Source organism: Salvelinus fontinalis, chromosome 24 (assembly GCF_029448725.1).
Source record: "Salvelinus fontinalis isolate EN_2023a chromosome 24, ASM2944872v1, whole genome shotgun sequence".
NCBI classification, from domain to species: domain Eukaryota; kingdom Metazoa; phylum Chordata; class Actinopteri; order Salmoniformes; family Salmonidae; genus Salvelinus; species Salvelinus fontinalis.
The window spans coordinates 16,139,926-16,164,722 of record NC_074688.1 but is presented as its reverse complement, the minus strand read 5'-3'; the positions used below and the strand labels follow the sequence as shown (position 1 = coordinate 16,164,722).

At 41.3% G+C, this 24,797-nt stretch overlaps 3 protein-coding genes across 3 annotated transcripts in view; 1 reads left to right on the top strand and 2 right to left on the bottom strand.

Annotated features, from left to right (window-relative positions):
• LOC129822028 (gap junction delta-2 protein) overlaps positions 1-3,601 on the bottom strand; it is a 44,929-nt gene extending 41,328 nt beyond the window's left edge. The window contains exon 1 of the mRNA XM_055879875.1: positions 2,316-3,601. Within this exon, the coding sequence (XP_055735850.1) occupies positions 2,316-2,386 (71 nt within the window). The 5' untranslated portion in view covers positions 2,387-3,601. The remainder of the gene's footprint in view (positions 1-2,315) is intronic.
• A 3,349-nt stretch (positions 3,602-6,950) lies between these two features.
• On the bottom strand, positions 6,951-21,897 carry nop53 (NOP53 ribosome biogenesis factor). The gene is made up of 13 exons (XM_055879870.1): positions 21,824-21,897; positions 20,575-20,875; positions 19,509-19,585; positions 19,316-19,412; positions 18,613-18,812; positions 18,465-18,520; positions 18,215-18,310; positions 14,272-14,373; positions 14,004-14,153; positions 13,727-13,902; positions 13,346-13,412; positions 8,424-8,500; positions 6,951-7,805 (listed from the first exon to the last, which is right to left on the bottom strand). The coding sequence occupies exons 2-13, from the start codon at positions 20,778-20,780 to the stop codon at positions 7,745-7,747; spliced, it is 1,365 nt and encodes a 454-aa protein (XP_055735845.1). The 5' UTR covers positions 20,781-20,875; positions 21,824-21,897; the 3' UTR covers positions 6,951-7,744.
• Positions 21,385-24,435, top strand: LOC129822027 (histone H3.3A). The gene is made up of 4 exons (XM_055879874.1): positions 21,385-21,493; positions 22,517-22,660; positions 22,796-22,949; positions 23,477-24,435. The coding sequence occupies exons 2-4, from the start codon at positions 22,533-22,535 to the stop codon at positions 23,603-23,605; spliced, it is 411 nt and encodes a 136-aa protein (XP_055735849.1). The 5' UTR covers positions 21,385-21,493; positions 22,517-22,532; the 3' UTR covers positions 23,606-24,435.
• Positions 24,436-24,797: the final 362 nt, after the last annotated feature.

Genomic DNA, 24,797 nt, shown 5'->3' with positions numbered 1-24,797 from the left:
TTGTACCTCGCTGGGCGGCAGTTTCACTTTTAAGCCTCCACTGCATTAGGACAACCAATGACATAAGACCCCCACAATTCATTTGTGATATAATTCAGAACACATACGTAATATAATGATATAATAACTCAAAATCTAGATATGAATGAGATGTATCTTTACTCAGTAACAACATGTACATCCCATATGACACCCTATTCCCTTTATAGTATCCTACTCATGACCATGGTCCATAGAGCTCTGTTCAAAAGTAGTGCACTGAGTGTACAAAACATTAGGAACACCTGCTCTTTCCATGACATAGACTTGCCAGCTGAATCCAGGTGAAAGCTATGATCCCTTATTGATGTCCACTTCAATCAGTGTAGAGGAAGGGGAGGAGACAGGTTAAAGAAGGCTTTTTAAGCTTTGAGACAAGTGAGACATGGATTGTGCATGTTTTCCATTCAGAGGGTGAATGGGGTAAGACAGAAGACGTTAGTGCCTTTGAATGAGGTATGGTAGGTTTGTGTCAAGAACTGCAACGCTACTGGGTTTTTCACGCTCAACATTTTTCCGTGTGTATCTAGAATGGTCCACCACCCGAAGGAAATCCAGCCAACTTGACACAACTGTGGGAAGCATTGGAGTCAACAATGGACCAGCATCCCTGTGGAACACTTTCGACACCTTGTCGAAAGTCGACACAGAGTCCCTGCCCCGATGAATTGAGGCTGTTCTGAGGGCAAAAGGGGCAGGTGCAACTTGATATTAGGAAGGTGTGGATAGGCAAGCCAAATGAGAACACTTTCTACGGCAGTCTTGGAGTATTCATTTATCTTTATGCAGATGTCAGGGAGGACCAGTGACCACACTGCCGATAATGAGGACACAACCAACCCTACAGCCTTCTGTAGTGACTTCCCAGAGGACTAAACACCATAGCAAAGGAGAGCACTTCCTGCTGCATGCAGCTCTGAGAAAACAAGCTCTGACGACTACCACACATAGAACATCACACTCTATCAAAGAGTAAGAGAGAAAGAGAAAGTGTAAGAGAGTAAGGAGCGAGAGAGAGAGAGAGAGTGTGTGTGTGTGTGTGTGTGTGTGTGTGTGTGTGTGTGTGTGTGTGTGTGTGTGTGTGTGTGTGTGTGTGTGTGGGTGTGGGTGTGGGTGTGGGTGTAGGTGTGGGTGTGGGTGTGTGTGTGTGTGTGTGAGAGAGAAAGAGAGAACGAGAGAGAGAGAGTGTGTGTGTGTGTGTGTGTGTGTGTGTGTGTGTGTGTGTGTGTGTGTGTGTGTGTGTGTGTGTGTGTGTGTGTGTGTGTGTGTGTGTGAGAGAGAAAGAGAGAACGAGAGAGAGAGAGTGTGTGTGTGTGTGTGTGTGTGTGTGTGTGTGTGTGTGTGTGTGTGTGTGTGTGTGTGTGTGTGTGTGTGTGTGTGTGTGTGTGTGTGTGTGTGTGTGTGTGTGTGTGTGTGTGTGTGTGTGTGTGTGTGTGTGTGTGTGAGAGAGAGAGAGAAAGAGTGTGAGAGTGAGAGAAAGAGAGAACGAGAGGAGAGAGAGAGAGGAGAAAGTGAGAGGAATGGACTGGACGAAAGTCAAACGAGGTCTCTGCATCCGTGTGCTGTTCTAAACTCTGATAGCTGAAGCCCCTCTGACCAATGGCATCTCTCATCCCCCTCGTTCTCCCCCCTCCATTCCCACCCTCCCATCATCATCCCATCACTTTGTCGACAGGATTTAAACAAAGCCTCTCAGCTTCTGATCAGCCACTTTGGACAGGAAGCCACAGACTCAATCAGACCATATTTGCAACACATAGAGATGACACGCAGAGGGGAAGCTCCATTGAGAGCCTCAAACTGACCATACAGAAGAGAATATCCTCGCAATAAGCCCCTTATCCAATACCTAGCATCATCCCCATCAAAACCAATAGCGGATAGTGCCCTTTGCAGCCAACACCAGAGACATTGACTATCAATCTGCCCATTTAAAATGGTAATGTAATGTTTTCTTTTCTTTTTGTTTTCTTTTAATGTTGTAGCCATTGTGTTTTGCGATTGAGCCTTCGGAATGGAAACCAAAGACAAATTGAATGGGACAGTAAAGCTTTTGAATGTCATGTAATTTAACCTCTAGATCAGGCAAATTAAAATCTGGACTTTGAAGCCAGTTCCACACTGATTTTCATTCTTTCCCACTAACCAGGGACTGATAATGACCTGGGACACCAGGTGCGTGCAATTAATTATCAGGTAGAACACAACCGGCAGTACTCTGGACCTGTAGGCTCAGATTTGAATACCTCTGCTCTAGATATCAGTATGCTGCTTACCTTCCGATCATGGTGGAATGCTGCTGGACGGCAGCCTCCAGGAGGCGCTCCAGGATGGTCCATTCCCCCATGATGGCCGTGGTTACTCCTCTGGGTACAGGAACCCCGCTGTTGGCCCTCACCCGGGGCTTTGAGGTGCCCTAGGCCCACGTGTGTCTACCCACCGGAGGGGAAGAGAGAGCGCTGCTGCTGGGTGGGACTGGGGGCCGAGGGTGTCCTCTACTACAGCTCACTGGGCCCCCATAGCTGCCTGATGGATATCCCTGGACCCCCGCTGCGCTGACCTGAGATGACTGGACCGGTGCTTCTCTGTATGCCGCTATGCAGACGCACACATACAAGCTCTGTATCCGGTGGCAGAGTTGGTATCCCTGTTTTCACTTGTTCTGTCTTCACGTGGGTTCTCTCTCTCTATGAACCTGCCCTCTAGGTGTACCTGGCCTCTCTACCAATCTCTGTCTCCAGCTGCCCTGCTTCTTTCACACAAACACACATACAGCTGCCCCTGCTCGCTACCACAACACACATAGATGGGTCTCACACTCTCTCCCCAGCTGTCGTAATCCCTCAGCCACTGTGCTATGTCTGATAAAACATCACCCAACACAATGAAACCAAACTCACACACTCTAAATGCCCTGCCATGCACTGAGACTTACAGTGTTCAGGAACAGTGATCCATCGCACCCAGTCTCACAAGCACACTCCTTCACGCTCACACGGTCCTCAACAGTCAAAGATCAGCGTCTGTCTTCTCTCTCCACTCCTCCCTCATCCTCCTCTTCCCTCCCTCCACTCTGTCTCTCCTCCGTCCTGTCTCTCTCCTTCCCTATGGCTAGTCTTGTGCTTCTCTGCCTCTCTCTCCCTCTCTCCTCTCTCCTCGTTGTGTTCACACCGTCAGCGGTGGAGTAGTGTCCCTCTCTCTCTCTCTCGTTTACTCTCTCGCTCTCCCCCTCTCACTCTGGCAGAGAGCAAGAGTGAATTTCTGCTTCGCTGGTGCTCATAAGGAAAGCTCCTCACTGGTTTCTCTCAGCGTGCTAGAGGAATGATAGCTCTTCTTCTCCCTCCCTCTGCTGCTTCTCTGCCTTCATCTAGTTTCCCCTCACAGTTTGACACTCTCTGTCTCCACCTTCTCCACCTGCCCACTCCCCCTCTCTCACTCTCTCTCTCTGACTCTCTCTCTCTCACTCCCTCTCTCTTTCTCTCTCTCTCTCTCTCTCTTTCTTTTACTCTCTCTCTCTTTGCCTGCAGGCATTCGGCTCGTGCGTGTGTCCAGAAGATTAGAGAGAGGAATCATCGCTCTGCTCATCCCTCCATCCTTTGCTCTGTTTATCCCCTTCTCTCTCATCTCTCACTGTTCCACTCCAATTACAACACAACCGACACACAAACCATTTTCCTTTACCACTCTCATCCTGCCTTGCTTTTCCTCCATTCCTCCATTTTCCGCACCTACTGGCGTGACTGGTCTACCTCTTTTCCCCTTTTCTACCTCTCCTCACCTTTTGTGTGTACACAGAGCGTTCACATTGACAACTGTGTTTATTGGCACTGGCATGGTGTTGGGGGATGTTGAAGACTGTTATGGTCACCCTCAAATGCACAAACACTTGCTAAGTCTGGTGGAAATGCGAATATACAGATGACCCTCCTCTCTCTCTTTCTACCCACAGCCAAGGGAAGTAGATAGCAGAGCAAGACTGAAGGTGTATGTGTGTGTGTGTGTGTGTGTGTGTGCGCATGCGTGCGTGCATGTGTTGGAATTAAAGAGAGACAAGTTTTAACAAAGAGATTTGACGTTTGAAGCAGCTTGCAATTTCTATATTTGACGTTTGGAGAAACGTGGAAAAAGTCTAATTCTGCAGTGACTTTGGACCTAGACCAGATGATGCTCTCTCTCTCTCTTCATGCAAAACCCTTTCTAAGCAGGAAGTTACATCACACAGCCACGGCGTCAATGGGAGTGGAATGCGGAGGCCTTTACAAGGTGTATATACTAGTGTGTCTGTGTATCATCAGCTGGACACCAGCACAGACGCCAGACTGGGAGGACTCATGGAGAGCAGTCACAAGGATCCAGGCCCTTATCCTCCCTGGTGAATACAGACGTGGGATCTGACTTGTAAGCTACTGTATGTACACAGTTCATATCACTATGCTACCCATCGTCTCACATTCAAGGAAGCATCCACTGTGAGGTTCAGGTGAAGATTAGAAATACCTCCCAAGAGAGGGGTCTTTGACATAGTCATGTCCTGAGCAAGTGAGTTATGGTCAGTATCAGTGCAGTCGGTAGGGGAGGGGATGAGGTATTCACCACTCACATTCACTATTCATGTGTCTTTGAGATAGGAGAAAGGACAGCTTAAAGACCGGTATATAGGACTATAGGTGAGGAGACTGATGGTTGCTGGCTCAGCACACCGATGTGCTCGGCGAGCCGTGAGACACACTATAATGAAGTGATGCAGGCGAGCCGTGAGACACACTATAATGAAGTGATGCAGGCGAGCCGTGAGACACACTATAATGAAGTGATGCAGGTGAACAGTGAGAGCGTTCATAATGTGTACCGCACGACTCCACTCACGACGCACCATAGTCATCTACCTCATGCTAAGGCAATCTGGCTCCATCACGGCTCGCACGTGAGGTGAGGGAGAATAGGAGAAAAACATGAAAACCATCGCTCTCAAACATACCTAAATCTGAACACTCAAAATGACTGACGGTCATGGTGAACCAAATTGAACACCAAGATGGCTGGTAGCATTGACAGAATAGATTAAACGAGAACATTATTGTCCATTGCATTGTGAAATAGAAATGTGCCTTTTTAGTGCCATTGCTGTCGACGGCTATACCATAGGTACGGTTTACTGTGGGCACAGCCTCAGAGCCATCAGTGTGTTGAGGGTAACTACACCGTGGGTAGGGGCAGGGTAATGTGGGCACTGGATGGTGCCTGGCTGGCAGGCCCGAGGATTTGCTTAGCGGGATCAGAGGCAGGCGGTGGGCCACTCTTTAGGTAAAAGATTACATTTGCACCCCGATTAAGGGATAAGCAGCTTTGTCCACGCTCCAGACACCCACAGGGCAGCGGGATAGATGTCCATACCGCCCGGCCAGGGGTAATTAAGGTTTACCCCCCACCCGTGTCCCCCTCAGCTCCCCAACCCCATATTAATGCCCATGATTTTAGAATGAGATGTTTGATGAGCAGGTGTCCACATACTTCTGGTCATGTAGTGTAAGTTAAATGGACTCGCTGTTTGAAATAATAAGGGTTCACATGATTTTTGAATGACTAACACTTTCCCCTGTTCCCCATACTTACATATGTAAGGTCCCTCAATCAAGCATTACATTTCAAGCACAGATTCAAGTACAAAGACCAGGGCGATTTTTGGCAGCCTCATAAAGACTGATTGGTAGACGGGTAACAATAACAAATAAGACATTGAATATCTCTTTAAGCATGGTCAAGTTAATAATTATGCTGTGGAGGATGGATTAAACCACCCAGACACATCAAAGATGCAGTCGTCCTTCTGAACTGAGCTTCAAGACAGGAAGGAAACTGCTTAATGATGTCACCATGAGGCCATTGGTGATATTAAAAGAGCTACCAGAGTTCAATGGCTGTGATGGGAAAAAACTGAGGATGGATCAACATTGTAGTGACTCCACAATAATGACCTACATGACAGAGTGAAAAGAACACAAATATACCAAATATGCATATGTAGGCAACAAGGCACTAAAGTAATACTGCAACAAAAACAACTGAGCAAAGGAATACACTTTTTGGCCTAAATGCAAAGCCTCATGTTTGGGGCAAATCCAGAGTAACTGCCTCATTTTCAAACACGGTGGTGGCTGCATCATGGTATGGGTGTACATGACATTGCCAAAGACTGGGGAGTTTTTCAGGATGAAAAGAAACAGGATGGAGCTAAGCACAGGCAAAATCCTAGAGGAAACTCTGCTTCACACGAGACAATGGGAGATGAATTCACCTTTCAGTACATCAACCACCTACAACACACATCTACACCTTAGTTGCTTACCAAGACTTGAAAATTTAGATCTAGAATTCTGAAAATAGTGGTCAAATATTGCACAATACAGGTGTGGAAAGCTCTTAAGAGACTCACCCAAAAAGACTATTTGCTGTAATCGCTGCCAAAGGTGTTTCCAACATGTATTGCCTGAAGGGGGCAAATACTTATATAATCAAGGTAAGTTTTATTTCTTTTATTTGTGTGCATTTCATCCACTTTGACAGAATTGTGTGTAGACAAAAGTACAATAAAAACAATTAATCCCACTATGAAACACAATAAAATTTGGAAAAATATCCAAGGGCACTGTATAAATTTGAGCCACTATAATCCAAAGGTCAAAACTGACTGCTAAGATTTTTTCCATATTTCACAAGCATCATGGATACAATGTATGGAAAATTAAGACATGTAAACTAGACCCTTAAAAAAAAAAACACACACACAATTTCAATGTATTGGTATTTTAAGTAGTGTAATACAGACTGGTGCCAAATTCATCTGTAAAAGGAAACCTTTGAGATTTATGCTTGTGGTTTAGACCATTGAGAAATCATACTAGACACCTTAATAATGCATTACTTATTTATTGATTAATACAGCTAACGTCTCTAGAGCCTGTTAAGTACACATCCCTCTCCACACTATTGTGACCAATGGGATTAAATAGGCTTTATTTTATTGTTACTACAAATGCAATGAGGCATTTAAATAGCAGTCAGCAAAAACAAGGTCAATAATTAACTTGCTTTAATGAAATCAAGTCAGATTATGGCAAAAAAAGGGATTTTGTACACAATAAGATGTAAGTGACAGAACGCACACAAGTCCAACTCTTGACACGTGGTTTTAAACGTTAGTCTGTCATTAATTGCTTTGCATATTCACTCAGGCATCCACCCCTTCTAACGAGGGCATTAATCTTGGTTTGACAAGAGCAAAAGACAAGATTACCAACTGGGAGGGATAGACAGGAGAGCACCCTTCTGAAGCCTTTAACGTTCCCAACTGATGTTGACAGACACAGAGGATTTAAATATCCTGCCAATGAACTCATTTGACCTCAAAATGCATTAGAACTGACTGAATCTGTATAGCACTAGCTGGGTTGGGCTGGTTCGTGTTGTATATAGATGTGTGAAAATAGCAAGGCACGGCAAATGTTACAAGTTGTGGGGACTTCAATATTTTCCAACAGATTTAAAAAGGTGGAAAATCCATCAATGACAAAAAATGGGCTGAGTTGATTGATGACAATTGATGGGGCAAACAGTAGTTCTCTGGCTGGCTGTCACTCAATGGTGGTTGCCGCTGTGTTGTTAGTGAGGTCACAGTCTTGAACAGTTCCATAGGTTGGTTTGGTCTCTAGGTGATCTCCTTGAAGGCCCTCTTCTCAACATACTTCACCTTGTGTCTCCTCTTGAACCTGTGGGAGGAGGCGGAGCGCACAATCAAACACTGTCCATTCTAAAGCACATCAACGGCTTCACATCAAAGACTATTCTCATGTACAAGAAAAACAAAAAGGTGATGTGGAGGGGAAGCAGCACGTTGCCCTCAGTTCCCAGGAGGCTGTTTACACAACAGCTCCCTGAGTTCCATGATTGTCTTCACATTTCCGAGGAAATACTGTGAGCGCAAGGATGGGATCATCACTGGACACAGTCATGCTCAAGCTGACTGAACCAACGGGGGAGAGCACTAGTTACCCAGCTAACTTTGATAAACAAGCAAAAATAACTATTGATTGTCTGGTTCATTAAGATAGTCAAAGATGTGTTTGAGTCAGACCATTCCCATTTCAAGCTCAGCTTTCTAAAAAAGGTATTTTACAATATTTAGGCAAGTTAACTGGCTAACGCATTGATCCTGCTTTGTAGTATAACTCCCTGGAAATAAACAATAAACACAAATCTAGAAAGTTCTACTATGAAAGTTAGACATATAGACCACTATGTATATGACATCACTGTTCAATATCCATTATAGGCAAATACATTTCTGACATTAAATGCTGTTTGTTTTTAAAGGGAGAATAACTTACTTGGCTCGTTCTCTGGGCTCAATCATGTTCCTCTTCTGCATACTCTTGAAGCGGTCCTTGAGGACACTGCCCTCTGGCTGCAGAACACATAATTACATGTGAAGGGAAACATGTTAGTACATGTCAGTAAACCCAAATAAATAATGAGTGCTCTGATGAAGGACCGTGCGCCAAAACAGGGGTCCACGTGAGACATTATTGAAGGGAATTACATTGCTATCCTGAAACGTTTCAGCATTTCAGTTCCACATACACTATCGTTCAAAAGTTTGGGGTCACTTAGAAATGTCCTTGTTTTGGAAAAAAGCACATTTTCTGTCCATTAAAATAACATCAAATTGATCAGAAATACAGTGTAGACATTGTTAATGTTGTAAATGACTATTGTAGCTGGAAATGACAGATTTATGGAATATCTATATAGGCCCATTATCAACAACCATCACTCCGTTGTTCCAATGGCACGTTGTGTTAGCCTTTTAAAATGAGAAACTTGGATTAGCTAATTGTTTAGAAAACCCTTTTGCAATGACGTTAGCACAGCTGAAAACTGTTGTTCTGATGAAAGAAGAAATAAAACTGGCCTTCTTTAGACTAGTTAAGTATCTGGAGCATCAGCATTTGTGGGTTTGAATACAGGCTCAAAATGGCCAGAAACAAAGACCTTTCTTCGGAAACTCGTCAGTTTATTCTTGTTCTGAGAAATGAAGGCTATTCCATGCGAGAAATTGCCAAAAAGCGGAAGATCTCGTACACAAGAATAGACTGACGAGTTTCAAAAGGTCTTTGTTTCTGGCCATTTTGAGCCTGTAATCGAACCCACAAATGCTGATGCTCCAGATACTCAACTAGTCTAAAGGCCAGTTTTATTGCTTCTTTAAATCAGGTCAACCGATTTCAGCTGTGTTAACTTTTTAGGGATAGGGGGCAGCATTTTCACTTTGGATGAATAGCGGGCCCAGAGTGAACTGCCTCCTACTCTGTCCCAGATGCTAATATATGCATATTATTAATACTATTGGATAGAAAACACACTGAAGTTTCTAAAACTGTTTGAATGATATCTGTGAGTATAACATAACTCATATGGCAGGCAAAAACCTGAGAAAAAATCCAAACAGGAAGTGGGAATTCTGAGGCTAGTCGATTTTCAACCCATCGCCTATTGAAATCCCCGTGGGATATGGATCTGTTTGCACTTCCTACGCCTTCCACTAGATGTCAACAGTCTGTAGAACGTTGAATGAAGCTTCTACTGTGATGTTGAGCCGGATGGGAACTGTTTGAGTCAGTGGTCTGGAAGAGTGCCAGGTCCTGGTCACGCGCATTCCACATGATATCGACTTGCGTTCCATTACTTCTATAGACACAAAGGAATTCTCCGGTTCGAACGCTATTGAATATTTATGATAACATCCTAAAGATTGATTCTATACTTAGTTTGACAAGTTTATTTGACCTGTAATATAACTTTTTGAAGTTTACCAGAAGTTCACCTGGACCTGCGCGAGCGTTTGGATACGTGTACTAAACGTGTTAACAAAAGTAGCTACTTGGACATAAATAATGGACATTATCGAACAAAACAACAATTTATTGTGGAACTAGGATTCCTGGGAGTGCATTCTGATGAAGATCAAAGGTAAGGGAATATTTATGATGTAATTTCGTATTTCTGTTGACTCCAACATGGCGGAGAAATGTTGTTTCTATCGGAGCGCCATCTCAGATTATTGCATGGTTTGCTTTTTCTGTAAAGTTTTTTTGAAATGACACAGTGGTTGCATTAACAAGTGTATCTTTAATTCTATGTAAAACATGTATCTTTCATCAAAGTTTTTGTTATTTGACGTGGCTCTCTGCAATTTCTCCAGATATTTTGGAGGCATTTCTGAACATGGCGCCAATGTAAACTGAGATTTTTGGATATAAATATGCACATTATCGAACAAAACACACATGTATTGTGTAACATGATGTCCTATGAGTGTCATCTGATGAAGATCAAAGGTTAGTGATTAATTTGATCTCTATTTCTGCTTTTTGTGACTCCTATCTTTGCTGGGAAAATGGCTGTGTGTTTTTTGGACTTGGCGGTGATCTAACATAATCGTATGTTGTGTTTTCGCTGTAAAGCCTTTAAAAAATATATTATTATTATTTAAATCGGAGACGATGGGTAGATTAACAAGATGTTTATCTTACATTTGCTGTATTGGACTTGTTAATGTGTTAAAGTTACATATGAAAAAAAAAAATTTATAATAATATTTCTCGCGCTGCCTTTTCAGCGGAATGTTGTCGAGGGGTTCCGCTAGCGGAACGTGTGTCCTAGAAAGGTTAACATAATTGCAAAAGGGTTCTCTAATGACCTATTAGCCTTTTAAAATGATAAACTTGGATTAGCTAACACAACGTGCCATAGGAACACAGGAGTGATGGTTGCTGATAATGGGCCTCTGTACGCCTATGTAGATATTCCATTTAAAAAATAAAACCCGTTTCCAGCTACAATAGTAATTTACAACATTAACTTTAGGGTAGGGGGCAGCATTTTCACGTTTGGATGAAAAGCATACCCAAATTCAACTGCCAGTTACTCATCCCCGGGAGATAAGATATGCATATTATTAGTAGATATGGATAGAAAAAACTCTGAAGTTTCTAAAACTGTTTGAATCATGTCTGTGAGTATAACAGAACTTATTTAGCAGGCTAAACCCCGAGGACAACCCATTCAGAGTAATTTTTTTGTTGTTGAGGTCACTGTCTTTTCAATGAGTTTTCATTGGGAAACCAGATTTCTAAGCGAATTGCTTGCAGTTCCTATGGCTTCCACTAGATGTCAACAGTCCTGAGAAATAGGTTGAGGTTATTCCGTTGTGAAATGAAGAAATATGGCCATCTGGAAGTCGAGGCACTCCAGGTGTCCTGGACATGCGCTTCAATCAAACAGAAGGCATGCAACATTTCGTTTTAATCCTGTATTGAACACATATCATCTTGTCTTCAATTTTATCGATTATTAACGTTAAAAAATACCCAAAGTTGTATTACAAAAGCAGTTCGAATTTTTTGGGCAACGTTTACAGGTAACCTTGGAGATATTTTGCCGTCACGTTTGAGCAAGTTGGAACCGTTGTTTTTCTGGATCAAACGCGCCAAATAAATTGACATTTTGGATATATATATATATAATCGACATAATTAAATCGAACAAAAGGACCATTTGTGACGTTTATGGGACATATTGGAGTGCCAACAACAGAAGCTCGTCAAAGGTAAGGCATGAATTATATTTTTTATTTGTGCGTTTTGTGTCGTGCCTGCAGGGTTGAAATGTTTTCTCTCGTTTCAGATAATAGCATTGTATGCTTTCGCTGAAAAGCCTATTTGAATTCTGACACGTTGGCTGGATTCACAACCAGTGTAGCTTTAATTTGGTATATTTCATGTGTGATTTAATGAAAGTTTGATTTTATAGTAATTAATTTTAATTTGTCGCTCTGCATTTTCAGGCTTTTTGCCAAGTGATACAGTAATGTCTTGCCTAAACCCAGATTTTTAGATATAAATATGAACTTTACCGAACAAAAAAATACATTATTGTGTAACATGAAGTCCTATGAGTGTCATCTGATGAAGATTATCAAAGGTTAGCGATTCATTTTATCTCTATTTCTGCTTTTTGTTACTGCTCGCTAGCTGGAAAATGGCTCTTTTTCTGTGACTTGGCTCATACCTAACATAATCGTTTGGTGTGCTTTCGCCGTAAAACCTTTTTGAAATCGGACACTTTGGCTGGATTTACAACAAGTGTAGCTTTAAAATGGTGTAAAATACTTATATGTTTGAGGAATTTAAATTATGGGATTTCTGTTGTTTTGAATTTGGCGCCCTGCAGTTTCACTGGCTGTTGACGAGGTGGGACGCACAACCACCGCAACAACCATGCGCCTCTAATGTACTGTAACTGACTAGCCTATGCAAAAAAACAAACCCATTGATATATATATGCTGCAATAACTCTTCTGTGTGGTTGCCAGTACAAGCAATATTACTCTCAGTACATGTCGCAAGTGTACCTCAGTTTATATTTTGTTTTTATTGCTACTATGGTGTGTTTCGTGTGTATGCTTTGAAAGTAAATGTGTATATCTACATGTTACCTCTTGGTGGGTTGGGGGAGAAAAGATAAGCCATTCTAGTTAAATTTGTCTTTTGTTTCTGTTAGTCTTTAGTGACATGGATAGAAGTACAGTCTGCTGTCATTCTGATCTAAGAATATTACTCCTGCTTATTATGAAGAAAAAATACATCTGTTTAACTTGTGTAAACTAAAGGTGTGTTTAGAATTATTTTTGTTGTATTAATGCTATTTAATCTCTCCTCAGACTAATATTATTCTGTTTGTCCTGTGGGTACCTTTGCCACTGTTCCACCCCTTGTGTATTGCGCTGTCATGGTGTATTTGTATTGCGCTGTCATGGTGTATTTGTATTGCGCTGTCATGGTGTATTTGTATTGCATTGACAGACAATATGAAAACTTGTCACCAAACACCACATATGCACAATCTCTAAATGGTGTGTAAATTGAGAGCTGTGTACACTATGTTGGTGGTTGTAACCAAAAATACATCTAAACATACAATCTAATTCAACAAAGCAAAAAACTAAAAATGTTGTATGTTCTATCCTATGGGACGTCCCACATACCCTAGAGAGGTTAACAATGTCTACACTGTATTTCTGATCAATTTGATGTTATTTTAATGGACAAAAAAAGAGCTTTTGTTTCAAAAACAAGGACATTTCTAAGTGACTCCAAACTTTTGAACTGTAGTGTAAATGTACATGGGTTCAAAGGTCAGCCGAGTATGATTGTATTGTAGAATGTGATAGGGATACAGTCTGTCAAACCTTGAGTGTCCGCAGGGATCCAGGAATCTCATCACTTAGCTGGACCTCTAGATCCTGAGCCTGGAACCTGGGGAGATATGTGGGGGACAAGTTCAGACAGAGTATGGAGACCATAGACAAAACAGCACAGACGCAACTCACACTTAGGGGAAAGCAGCACTATAGAAATAAGGCTAAATTATTTGGTTTGGAATGGGGTATAGGCTCTTCTGGAGCCCATTATTACAGAAATGTCTAGGGCTACTTACAGTTCATTCTATGATGCATTTTACTTGATCTGCTTTGCAAAACGGGGGAACTGTTGCATCTCGCTCTAGGTATAAAATTGTAATAAATAACCAAGATAGCAGATAACAGTGGCAGCCCTGTGGAGGTACTGACTTGAGTCTGCCGAGACGTCGAGGCATGGACTTCTCTGCTTCTTGGTTGGCCTTGCGCTGGGCCACCCTCTCTCTAGTCTGCTGCTCCCGCCTCTTCAGGGTCGCCTGGATGGAGCGCAGCTGGAAGAGCTGCTGCTTCTTGTCAGTGAACGCCCTTGCTGCCTGCTTCTGTTGCGACTGCACAGCGAGAGAGACACTGTCGGTCAGATGCTAAGCTAGCACATGGAGGGGAAAGACTAGGGCACATTAGGGGAAAAAGGCTTTGTAGTCTCGCGTACCTTTATCTTGTTGGCTCTCTCTCGCCTCCTTTCTTTCTCTGTCTTTTTCTCCTGCTGCAAGCCGCCACGAATAGAAACATCCTCTTCCTCCTCATCTTCATCTTCCTCCTCTTCCACTAGCCCTTCCACTTGTTCCTGGAAGACTGTCTCCTGCAGAGAAACAGCGAGGAAGGTCAGGCAAAATTGAACTGGACAGACCACATACAGGTCTGAATTGTGAAACGATGAACAGTTGAGAGGCGGGGGGAGGGGTGTACTGTTGTTGTACCTCAGTGGCGGTATCCTCTTGGTTGACAGCCAGCTGTCTCTCTATTCTCAGCTCCGCTTTCTCCCTCTTCACCTCCACCTCATGGGCCTCTAGTAACAAGGCCTGGGAGAAAGGTCAGCACTTCAATACATTAACCACAGCATTACTCAACATGAAGACAGAACACCACACACACCAAGGGAGCAGAAACATTGATGAACGAACTAGAGGTCGACCAATTAATCGGAATGGCCGATTAATTAGGGCCGACTTCCAAGGTTTCATAACAATCATTAATCTGTATTTTTGGACACCAATTGTGGCCGTTTTTTTACACCTTTATTTAACTAGGCAAGACAGTTAAAACTTCTTGCGAATATAGGGGGTGCTGTTTCGACTTAGCATAAATCGGTCTCCAGATTAAACTGCCTACTACTCAATTCTTGCTCGTACAATATGCATATTATTATTATTATTATTGGATAGAAAACACTCTAGTTTCTATAGCCGTTGGAATTTTGTCTGAGTGAAACAGAACTCCTTCTACAGCACTTTTCATGACAGGGAGTGAGATTTCAGAAATCTTGGCCCCTGTTCCCAGGTCAGTTGTAATGTCCCTGTAAATGCTATGGAGAAACAGACACGGCCTACGTCTTCCTCTAGATGTCAGTAAGTGGTGACGCTTTGAATGGAGTCAATTGCGCAATCAGGGCCTGTATAAAACACCAATGACCGGAAGTACATTTCTTTTCGACTCTGCGCCTGACGCACGATGGACGTCGGACTTGCCTCCTTCCAAGCTGTTGTTTAGCCAGTAATATTTCTCCGGTCATCATAGGGTAGTTAATTTGAACCGTTTTATAGCAATTTATATCCGTTTAGGGCGATTTTATGGCATTTCTGTGTGACGCACTTCGAGGAGCTGGGCACTTTGAGTGCATGGTGAACGTTAGTGGCCATTTCGACGGGACAAGAGGACATCTTTCGACCAAAAGACGATTAGACCGGAGAAAGGATTCATTGCCCAAGATTCTGATGGAAGAACAGCTCATAGTAAGAACTATTTACGATGATAAATCGTGTTTGTCGAAAAATGTTAAACACTTATGCCGCCATTTTCTTTGGTGTAGCTTCGCTTTGGCGCAACCTGTATTGAAAAGTAAGGATAATTTAAAAAATGTAATTCAGCGATTGCATTAAGAACTAAATTGTCTATCAATCGCTGTCCACCCTGTATTTTTTTGTCAAGTTTATGAGTATTTATGTATAAGACTAGATCACTGTCCAATATGGCGCCCGACATTTTCTGACCAGCTTGGCTACTTTTCTCATTGTATAACCACGATTTTGGTGGCTAAATATGCACATTTTCGAACAAACTCTATATGTATGTTGTAATATGATGTTACAGGAGTGTCATCTGAAGAATTCTGAGAAGGTTAGTGAAAAAATGTATACATTTTGGTGGTGATAATGCTATCGCTCTTTTTGCCGTGAATCAATGCTGGGGTAATGTTTGCACATGTGCTATGCTAATATAACGATTTATTGTGTTTTCGCTGTAAGACACTTAGAAAATCTGAAATATTGTCTGGATTCACAGGATCTGTCTTTCAATTAGTGTACGCTGTGTATTTGTAAGATTTTTTATTATTATTAGTAATTAGGTAATACACGTTGCTCTCTGTATTTATTCTAGTCGAGTTGTGATGGTGGGTGCAATTGTAAACTATGATTTATACCTGAAATATGCACATTTTTCTAACAAAACCTATCCTATACCATAAATATGTTATCAGACTGTCATCTGATGAGGTTTTTTCTTGGTTAGTGGCTATCAATATCTTTATTTGGCCGAATTGCTGATAGCTACCGGTGGTGAGAAAAAATGGCGGACAAAGAAAAATTGTGTTTTTTGCTAACGTGGTTAGCTAATAGATTTACATAGTGTCTTCCCTGTAAAACGTTTAAAAAATCTGAAATGATTGCTGGATTCACAAGAAGTGGATCTTTCATCTGGTATCTTGGACTTGTGATTGAATGATATTTAGATGCTAGTATTTACTTGTGACGCTATGCTAGCTATGCTATTCAGCTTTTTTACTGGCGGGGGTGGTGGGGGGTGCTCCCGGATCCGGGTTTCTGAAGCAGTAGAAGTTAAGAACACATTCTTATTTTCAATGACGGCCTAGGAACGGTGGGTTAACGGCCTTGTTCAGGGGCATAACGACAGATTTTTACCTTGTCAGCTCGGGGATTCGTTTCTGCAACCTTCCGGTTACTAGTCCAACGCTCTAACCCCCTGCCTTACATTGCACTCCATGAGGAGCCTGCGTGGCAGGCTGACTACCTGTTACGTGAGGGCAGCAAGAAGCCAAGGTAAGTTGCTAGCTAGCATTAAACTTATCTTATGAAAAATGATCAATCTTAACAATCACTAGTTAACTACACATGGTTGATGATATTAATAGTTTATCTAGCATGTCCTGCATTGCATATAATTGATGCGGTGCCTGTTAATTTCTCATCGAATCACAGCCTACTTCGCCAAACGGGTGATGATTTAACAAGCGCATTCGCAAAAAAAGCACTGTAGTTGCACCAATGTGTACCGAACCATAAACAAGAAATAACTTTCTTTAAAATCAATACACAAGTATATATTTTTTAAACATGCATATTTAGTTAATATTGCCTGCTAACATGAATTTCTTATAACTAGGGAAATTGTGTCACTTCTCTTGTTTTCCGTGCAAGCAGTCAGGGTATATGCAGCAGTTTGGGCCGCCTGGCTCGTTGCGAACTGTGTGAAGTCCATTTATTCCTAACAAAGACCGTAATTAATTTGCCAGAATTGTACATAATTATGACACGTGTTTTGGGTTGTACAATGTAACAGCAATATTTAGACTTAGGGATGCCATCCGTTAGATAAAATATGGAACGGTTCTGTATTTCACTGAAAGAATAAACGTTTTGTTTTCAAAATGATCGTTTCCGGATTCTACCATATTAATGACCAAAGGCTCATATTTCTGTGTGTTATTATGTTATAATTAAGTCTATGATTTGATAGAGCAGTCTGACTGAGCGGTGGTAGGCAGCAGCAGGCTCATAAGCATTCATTCAAACAGCACTTTTGTGCATTTGCCAACAGCTCTTCGCTGTGCTTCAAGCATTGAGCTGTTTATGACTTCAAGCCTATCAACTCCCGAGATTAGGCTGGTGTTAACTGATGTGAAATGGCTAGCTAGTTAGCGGGGTGCGCACTAATAGCGTTTCAAACGCCACTCGCTCTGAGACTTGGAGTAGTTGTTCCCCTTGCTCTGCAAGGGCCGCGCCTTTTGTGGAGCGATGGGTAACGATGCTTCGAGGGTGGCTGTTATCGATGTGTTCCTGGTTCGAGCCCAGGTAGGGGCGAGGAGAGGGACGGAAGCTATACTGTTACACTGGCAATACTAAAGTGCCTATAAGAACATCCAATAGTCAAAGGTATATGAAATACAAATGGTATAGAGAGAAATAGTCCTATAATTACAACCTAAAACGTCTTACCTGGGAATATTGAAGACTCATGTTAAAAGGAACCACCAGCTTTCATATGTTCTCATGTTCTGAGCAAGGAACTTAAACGTTAGCTTTTTTACATGGCACATATCGCACTTTTTTTCTCCAACACTTTTGTTTTTGCATTATTTAAACCAAATTGAACATGTTTCATTATTTATTTGAGGCCAAATTGATTTTATTGATGTATTAATATTAAGTTAAAATAAGTGTTCATTCAGTATTGTTGTAATTGTCATTATTACGAATAAATAAAAATCGTCTGATTAATCGGTATCGGCCTTTTTTGGTCCTCCAATAATCGGTATCGGTATTGAAAAATCATATTCGGTCGAACTCTAGAAAGAAACAGGGTGGAAGGTTTGGGTTTTAATCACTGTTAAGTGTAGTAAGTTACCTGATGGGAGAAGAAGTCTGGATTGTAGGAGCCTCCGGGGGCTATGACCTCCACTGCCGGGAGAACAGAGGGCTTTGAGTTGAGCTTCTCTGGTCGCTAAGAGTGAACAAGACAGTGTTAAACACCTCATGGTCAGACACTAAATATACAAACGCTCCCATTTGCCTAAGTATCCCTCTTCACTATACAGCACATACAATACTGAGAAACTATAAACTTTCAGGCAGTGACAATGCAGTATTCTTCTCACCTTCACACGCTTCTTCCCTGTTTGCTCAAGGTAGTAAGGATCGGCTGTCTCTTTGGCTGCAATATGTAGAAAAGATGGTCACAAACACTGACAAAAGCACTCCAGGATTTATTTGAAATAATTTAGCATTTTGAATAGTCAAACTTACCATCACCTCCCCACAGATCATAATAGGGTCTGTCTGGGAAGTTGTTGGCCGCCGTTTTTGATTTTGACGTTGTAATTGCCGGTCTGCGGTTCAAGAGCCGTTTCTGTCTCCGTGGTAACACACCCATGGCCGCCAATTTCTCTGCATTCTCTGCAATGCGGCGGAGTTTCTTTGCATTCGGTTGCTGGTAGGCCAAAACACTGGGGAAGAGGGGGAACTGAATTTTAAGTAGTGTCCTCAAGAAAAGGAAGACTTCAGTGCACAATCACAGTTTATTACGAGAATGAGGAATAAGCTAACCTATGTACACTTGTGTACTTTTCAAAATATAGCCTTGCTGCATGGCTTCAGTTTACAAAGTGGAGGCAAATCTGGGTTGCATTAGTTAGTGCCAACAGTAGGAACACCTTTCGCAACAGAGAACAAAAGTAAGTTCAGGTAGTCCCTCCGTGAGTTTCTGTTTCATTTCTAGTACATACGACCCCGGAGAGGGTAAGCAGCACAGCATGTTGCCCTCAGTTGCCAGAAGACTGTTCACACAACAGCTCCCTAAGTTCCATGATTGTCTTCACATTCCAGAGGAAATACTGTGAGCACAAGGATGGGTTCACTGAGGGACATTGTGCCATGCACAACTTAACTGGCCCATCTCCGGGTAAGGGGGAGGATAACGGGGGTGAGCAGGCCATGGTCAGAAACTCACTCTTTAGGTGGATGGACGAGAGAGTCATGCTGCAGGATTAGGTCTATCCACAAGGGCCGCAACTTTGACTTCTTCCCCTTCTTTCCCTCTTGGACTTCTGGCATCAGACACAGAAAACATCAGTGATTTGACACTAAACATTTACAAAACTGAAGCAGAAAATGTATTTATGGTAAACAGTGGTATTACTTACCTGGCTGGACATATTTTCTCTGCTCTCCGATGTCCACAAAGAAGAGACTAGCATCTGGCCTCTCAGATATCAGTCCTCTGTTAAAAAAAAGAAGGTTTAGACAAGTAAATGAATAACTTCATATTTTGAAGCAAATAAAATTTGGGTATACAGCATGTGTTAAACTGTAAATATGAGCATTAATGTTAGCTAGCTAAGTGCATAAAAGCAGCCTAATCATAAATGAGTAAACCGGTCAAGAAACAATTCAGTTTAGGTGTATTGCTCAAGTCTGGGTGATTATAGCCCGTGGTGTACACTACTTAAGTAAAAAATACTTTAAAGTACTTAAGTAGTTTCTCAGGGTATCTGTACTTTACTATTTATATATTTATGCCAACTTTTACTTTACTACATTCCTTAAGAAAATAATGTACTTTTTAGTCCATACATTTTTCCCTGAAACCCAAAAGTACTCGTTACATTTTGACAGGAAACTTGTCCAATTCACACACTTACCAAGAGAACATCCCTGGTCATCCCTACTGCATCTGATCTGGCAGACTCACTAAACACAAATGCTTCGTTTGTAAATTGGTTCAATTTTTTTATGCCGTCTGGTTTGCTTAATCTAAGGAATTTGAAATGATTTATACTTCTACTTTTGATACTTAAGTACATTATAACAATTTAATTTACTTTTGATACTTAACGTTAAGTATATTTAAAACCAAATTCTTTTGGACGTTTACACAAGTGGTATTTTACTGGGTGACTTTTTCCACCACTGGTTATAGATAGGAATGTAGGAAGGAAATGGTAAAAAAATAAAATAAAGCATAGCTAGCTAGAATAAACAACCCAACGTGTATATTAGCATTGCTAGCTAGCAAAGTGGTGTTTCCATTTTTTCCAAGTGGACTTGGATTGATATGCAAAACTAGTTAGCGTAAGCACACAGTGGTTTGATAATGTCGCAATACCTGCTAAATAATCGCTTATTGGTACAGCAAGTAATACACCTAGCTAGATAGCCACTGTAGCTAGCTATAATGCAAGCAGGTATTGGCTAACACATGCTGCTCACCCTGTAGCTCTTTCCTGAAGTCTCACGTCATCCAAAAACTCTTCAACATCTTGAATATCACTGTGTTTGTTCCAATTCTTTTTCTTATTCTTATTCACACGCTTTCTCTGGCCACTGCCCAAGTCATCTAAACTGGCCGACGATTTAAAAGACATGAATCCTGGCTGCGCCGCTGCCACGCGTTTCAGTCTCTTGACCGCCGCCATGCTGGATCATCTGAAGACGATGCTGATGACGTATGTTCTTCCTCTGTTAAGGTTCAGCACGAGCTGATGGGCCCCTATGGCCACCTTGAGGAGGACTTGCGTAAGAAAAAAATGAACACCCCTGGAAATAAGATATTTGTAGGCCACAAATGTATACATTGATAATATTTTTTTTAATTGATAGGTCATTTAATACTTTGGTGATTTAAAACGTGTATATAATACAATTTATACTAAAGCAATGTTTATCACAATACACAAACCTTCCAAGAAGTGTAATCTGATAATCTAAATTGTTTGAATTCTTACATGAAGAACTACAGGTAACAGAAATCCTGTAATTGCTAATTTTGCAGTTATAGCCATTTTGTATCGCGCACTCACGTGGAATCATCTGAGTCCCATAAAACACTTTCAATAATTGTCATCAATTTGTAAATTTGTCAAATGACCAATATCTGCCAATGCAGTAAACAGACGTTTCACTAACATATCTCATTATGGAGTATATCACGCTTTTAAGATGATTGATAATTTATTGAATTGGTCAATTCATAATCGTGTAAAAAAGTTGGTCTCTTGTCACAGCAGATGCATTGTGGGTAACCTGCCATTTTAACCCAATATAGGACTCCATTCTGTTGTGTGAACAACGCAATAAATAAGGACACGAGACGAGTTTCATATTTTTAACATTGTCTGTTGTATCAAAGGTAAGTGTCGCGTTTGAAATATTTTTTTACAAATATTGTGTATTTGTAAATTTTAACTTTTTTGTTATTTAGACTATCTTTTTGCAAGTAAATCCGCAGTCATAGGGAAAACACAACCCAGACAACCGAAAAAGCAAGCTATTATCCGCTTGTAGGAACTACAGACCAAAGCACTCCTTTCGAATTTGACACGGTTATGCACGGGTTCTGAGTAATTTTCTGAGTACAGAAGTTTTTCAATAGATTCCTAAGGATGTCTAGAACAATCCTTCAATGTGTTTTAGTTTAAAGCGACAATGTCCTCGTTTTAAATGTCGTTTTAATTGTCACCTTCTTGTTAAACACATTCGAATTTTCCTTCACGTTAATACGTTCCTGTTACAGCAGCCATAGTCTTCAATGCGTAAGAGGCGGGGACCTACTTGGTGAAAGACGTTGCTCATTGGCGGAAAAGGAAGAAAATGCCACCCCTTATAACACTAAACAAATCCCTATTGGTAGTTGTATGAAACCTTTTACGCTGTAATTCGCTGAAGTTAATGTACATCTTTGCGGACTTGTGCCACAGACTTGGATACAATCACAGAGGGTTATATACAAATAACGATTTATATAAAAAAAAGCATGTCATAGGTTAGTTTCTATTTACTTGTCTGACAACTTTGTTTTATTTTAATTAATTTGCCCTTAAGAGCCATTACAATACAAAATGACCATCAATGCATTTGGTGTGTAATTCTAGGGTTCTGACTTGCTTAGGTGGAACAAACTTAATCATTGAATAAAAGCAAGTTTAACTGAATGCAATTGACAACAAAGGTGTCTTAATGTATTTTTTGCAAACATTTTTTCTAAATTTAAAACAAGTAATGGTTTAGTTTTCCAAAGTATAATCTTATTACACTATTTTTGCTGGTAGTGTAATTGGTGGTGTTTAGTAGACTAACATGGGTTTTTTACTGGATTTGATAGCTATTTTGTTACTTCCATTAATGTTCCTGTCTCAATTTCCCCTTTATTCAGGTGATTTGTAGGAGCCATGGCCCGTACCAAGCAGACAGCCCGTAAATCTACTGGAGGAAAAGCCCCACGTAAGCAGCTGGCCACCAAAGCTGCCCGCAAGAGCGCCCCTTCTACTGGTGGGGTCAAGAAGCCCCATCGCTACAGGTGACGGCGGGACAAAATGCAGTGCCTGAACATGCAGGCTTCGACCCACCTGGTGTCGTGCTCTCTCCTTTAATAATTTGATGCAAATAAAGTAAAGGACCACAGTGGTGTTACTTAATTACTGTTTCCCTCCAGGCCTGGTACGGTGGCCCTGCGTGAGATCCGTCGGTACCAGAAGTCCACTGAGCTGCTGATCCGCAAGCTGCCCTTCCAGCGCTTGGTGAGAGAAATCGCTCAGGACTTCAAGACTGACCTGCGTTTCCAGAGTGCAGCCATTGGAGCCCTGCAGGTCAGTGTGTTTATGATTTTTGTTCACCCACCAAATGACACTAAAGCCAGACCTATCAGATTTTGTACACTTTTTGGGATACTAAGGAATTTTGGCCATGAAGACCTTTCTACTTTCGCTGAGTCTAAAATGGATGCATGTTTATGTCTGTCCAGTATGAAGAAAGTTAGTTTGCATTGGCTCACCAACCTAACTAGCGAGCCCAATGACTGCAAGTCTATGGGTATCTTCTAGCATGCTCGACGATGCCATAGAATTTGTCATTGTGCTAATGCTAGTTATCATTGGCATGCAAAACTACCTCTAACATCCTTCATACTGGAGACAGACAAAAAATATATCCACAAGTTCATCTGACTCTGGGGAAGTGGACAAAGGGCCTCATTACCAAAATATTGAAGTATCCCTTTAATGGTGGTCTACTGGCAGTACTCTCTCCAAATGTTTGAAGAAGGCATTGTCCCATACCAAGTTAACGCTTATGCATATCATCAACTGAATTGAACTTGTATTTTTTTTGTCTGCAGGAGGCCAGCGAGGCTTACCTGGTTGGTCTGTTTGAGGACACCAACCTGTGTGCTATCCATGCCAAGCGTGTCACCATCATGCCCAAAGACATCCAGCTGGCCCGTCGTATCCGTGGGGAGCGCGCTTAGATGCCTCCCTAATTTACGTGTCCTCAGGCTGTCTTTCCCTCCCTTCCCACTTTTCTTTTTAAGTAGCTTGGTTTGAGTAATGATGTGATAAAAGTAGTGTGCAGTCTTGTCCCCCTTAGTTCTCTTAGCAGAAGACTTTTAGGGTACTTTGTGTATCATGTGTCTGTTTTGAAGCTGATCGGAGTCACACCTTTAATGTGTGTGCAAATCGGCACGGCAAAGGGTGCATGCATGAAGCATCTTGGGCAAGCATTTTCTCCTATTGACGATGCTATTACATTGTTATAACAGGCTTTTCTAATTGATAGACATGCATTGTTTTTTTTACATGTACCCTTTTGTTTTTTTACAACTAGTGTTTCTACTGTTTACAGGATGCATTTACAAATAGTTAATTCTGTTCTGAAATTGATAAGTGACATTGATTCAAAACATTGCGACGGCCTATATGTAGCGTAATGTTTATGTATTTCTCCCATGTTTTATCCAGGTAATATTTTAGTTCCTTTCTCAGGTTGTGATACCCTTTTCTTACTGGTTTTGATTTTAATTTTCTGTTCATTTTTTTTAAGCAGACTTTTGTAATATCCAGAATTCTCACAAAGGTGATAAACTGATGTTCCACAACTGGTTGAGTAAAGTGATTGACCTACACAAAGTACTGAGTTGCATGCTGCTGGCAATGATATTTTACTCAATTTGTATTTTAAATAGTGGGTTTTTCATATTTGGTCATTTGAAGAACTGTCATATTCATTAGAAAAAGTACCCAGTTTTACTTGTAACAATGCATTTTAATAAAAAAAATGACAGGTGAGTCACCAGTAAAATACTAGAGTAAAAGTATTTAGTTTTAAATATACATAAGTAGCAAGTGTACATCATTTGATATTCCTTAAGCAAACAGCACCCGTGTGTTAATTTTTATTTATGGGTAGCAATGGGCACACTTAACTCAGACATACTTTACAAACACCGCAGTGGTGTAAAAATACTTTAAAGCAGTTGGGGGGGTGGTTTATCTGTACTTTACGATGTTTGACTACATTCCTAAATTTACTTTATAATCACTTTTCCCTGACACCCAAAAGTACTCGTTACATTTCAAATGCTTAGCTAGACCGGGAAAATGGTCCAATTCACTTAACAAGAGAACATCCCTACTACCTCTTTAGTGAGTCTTCCCGATCAG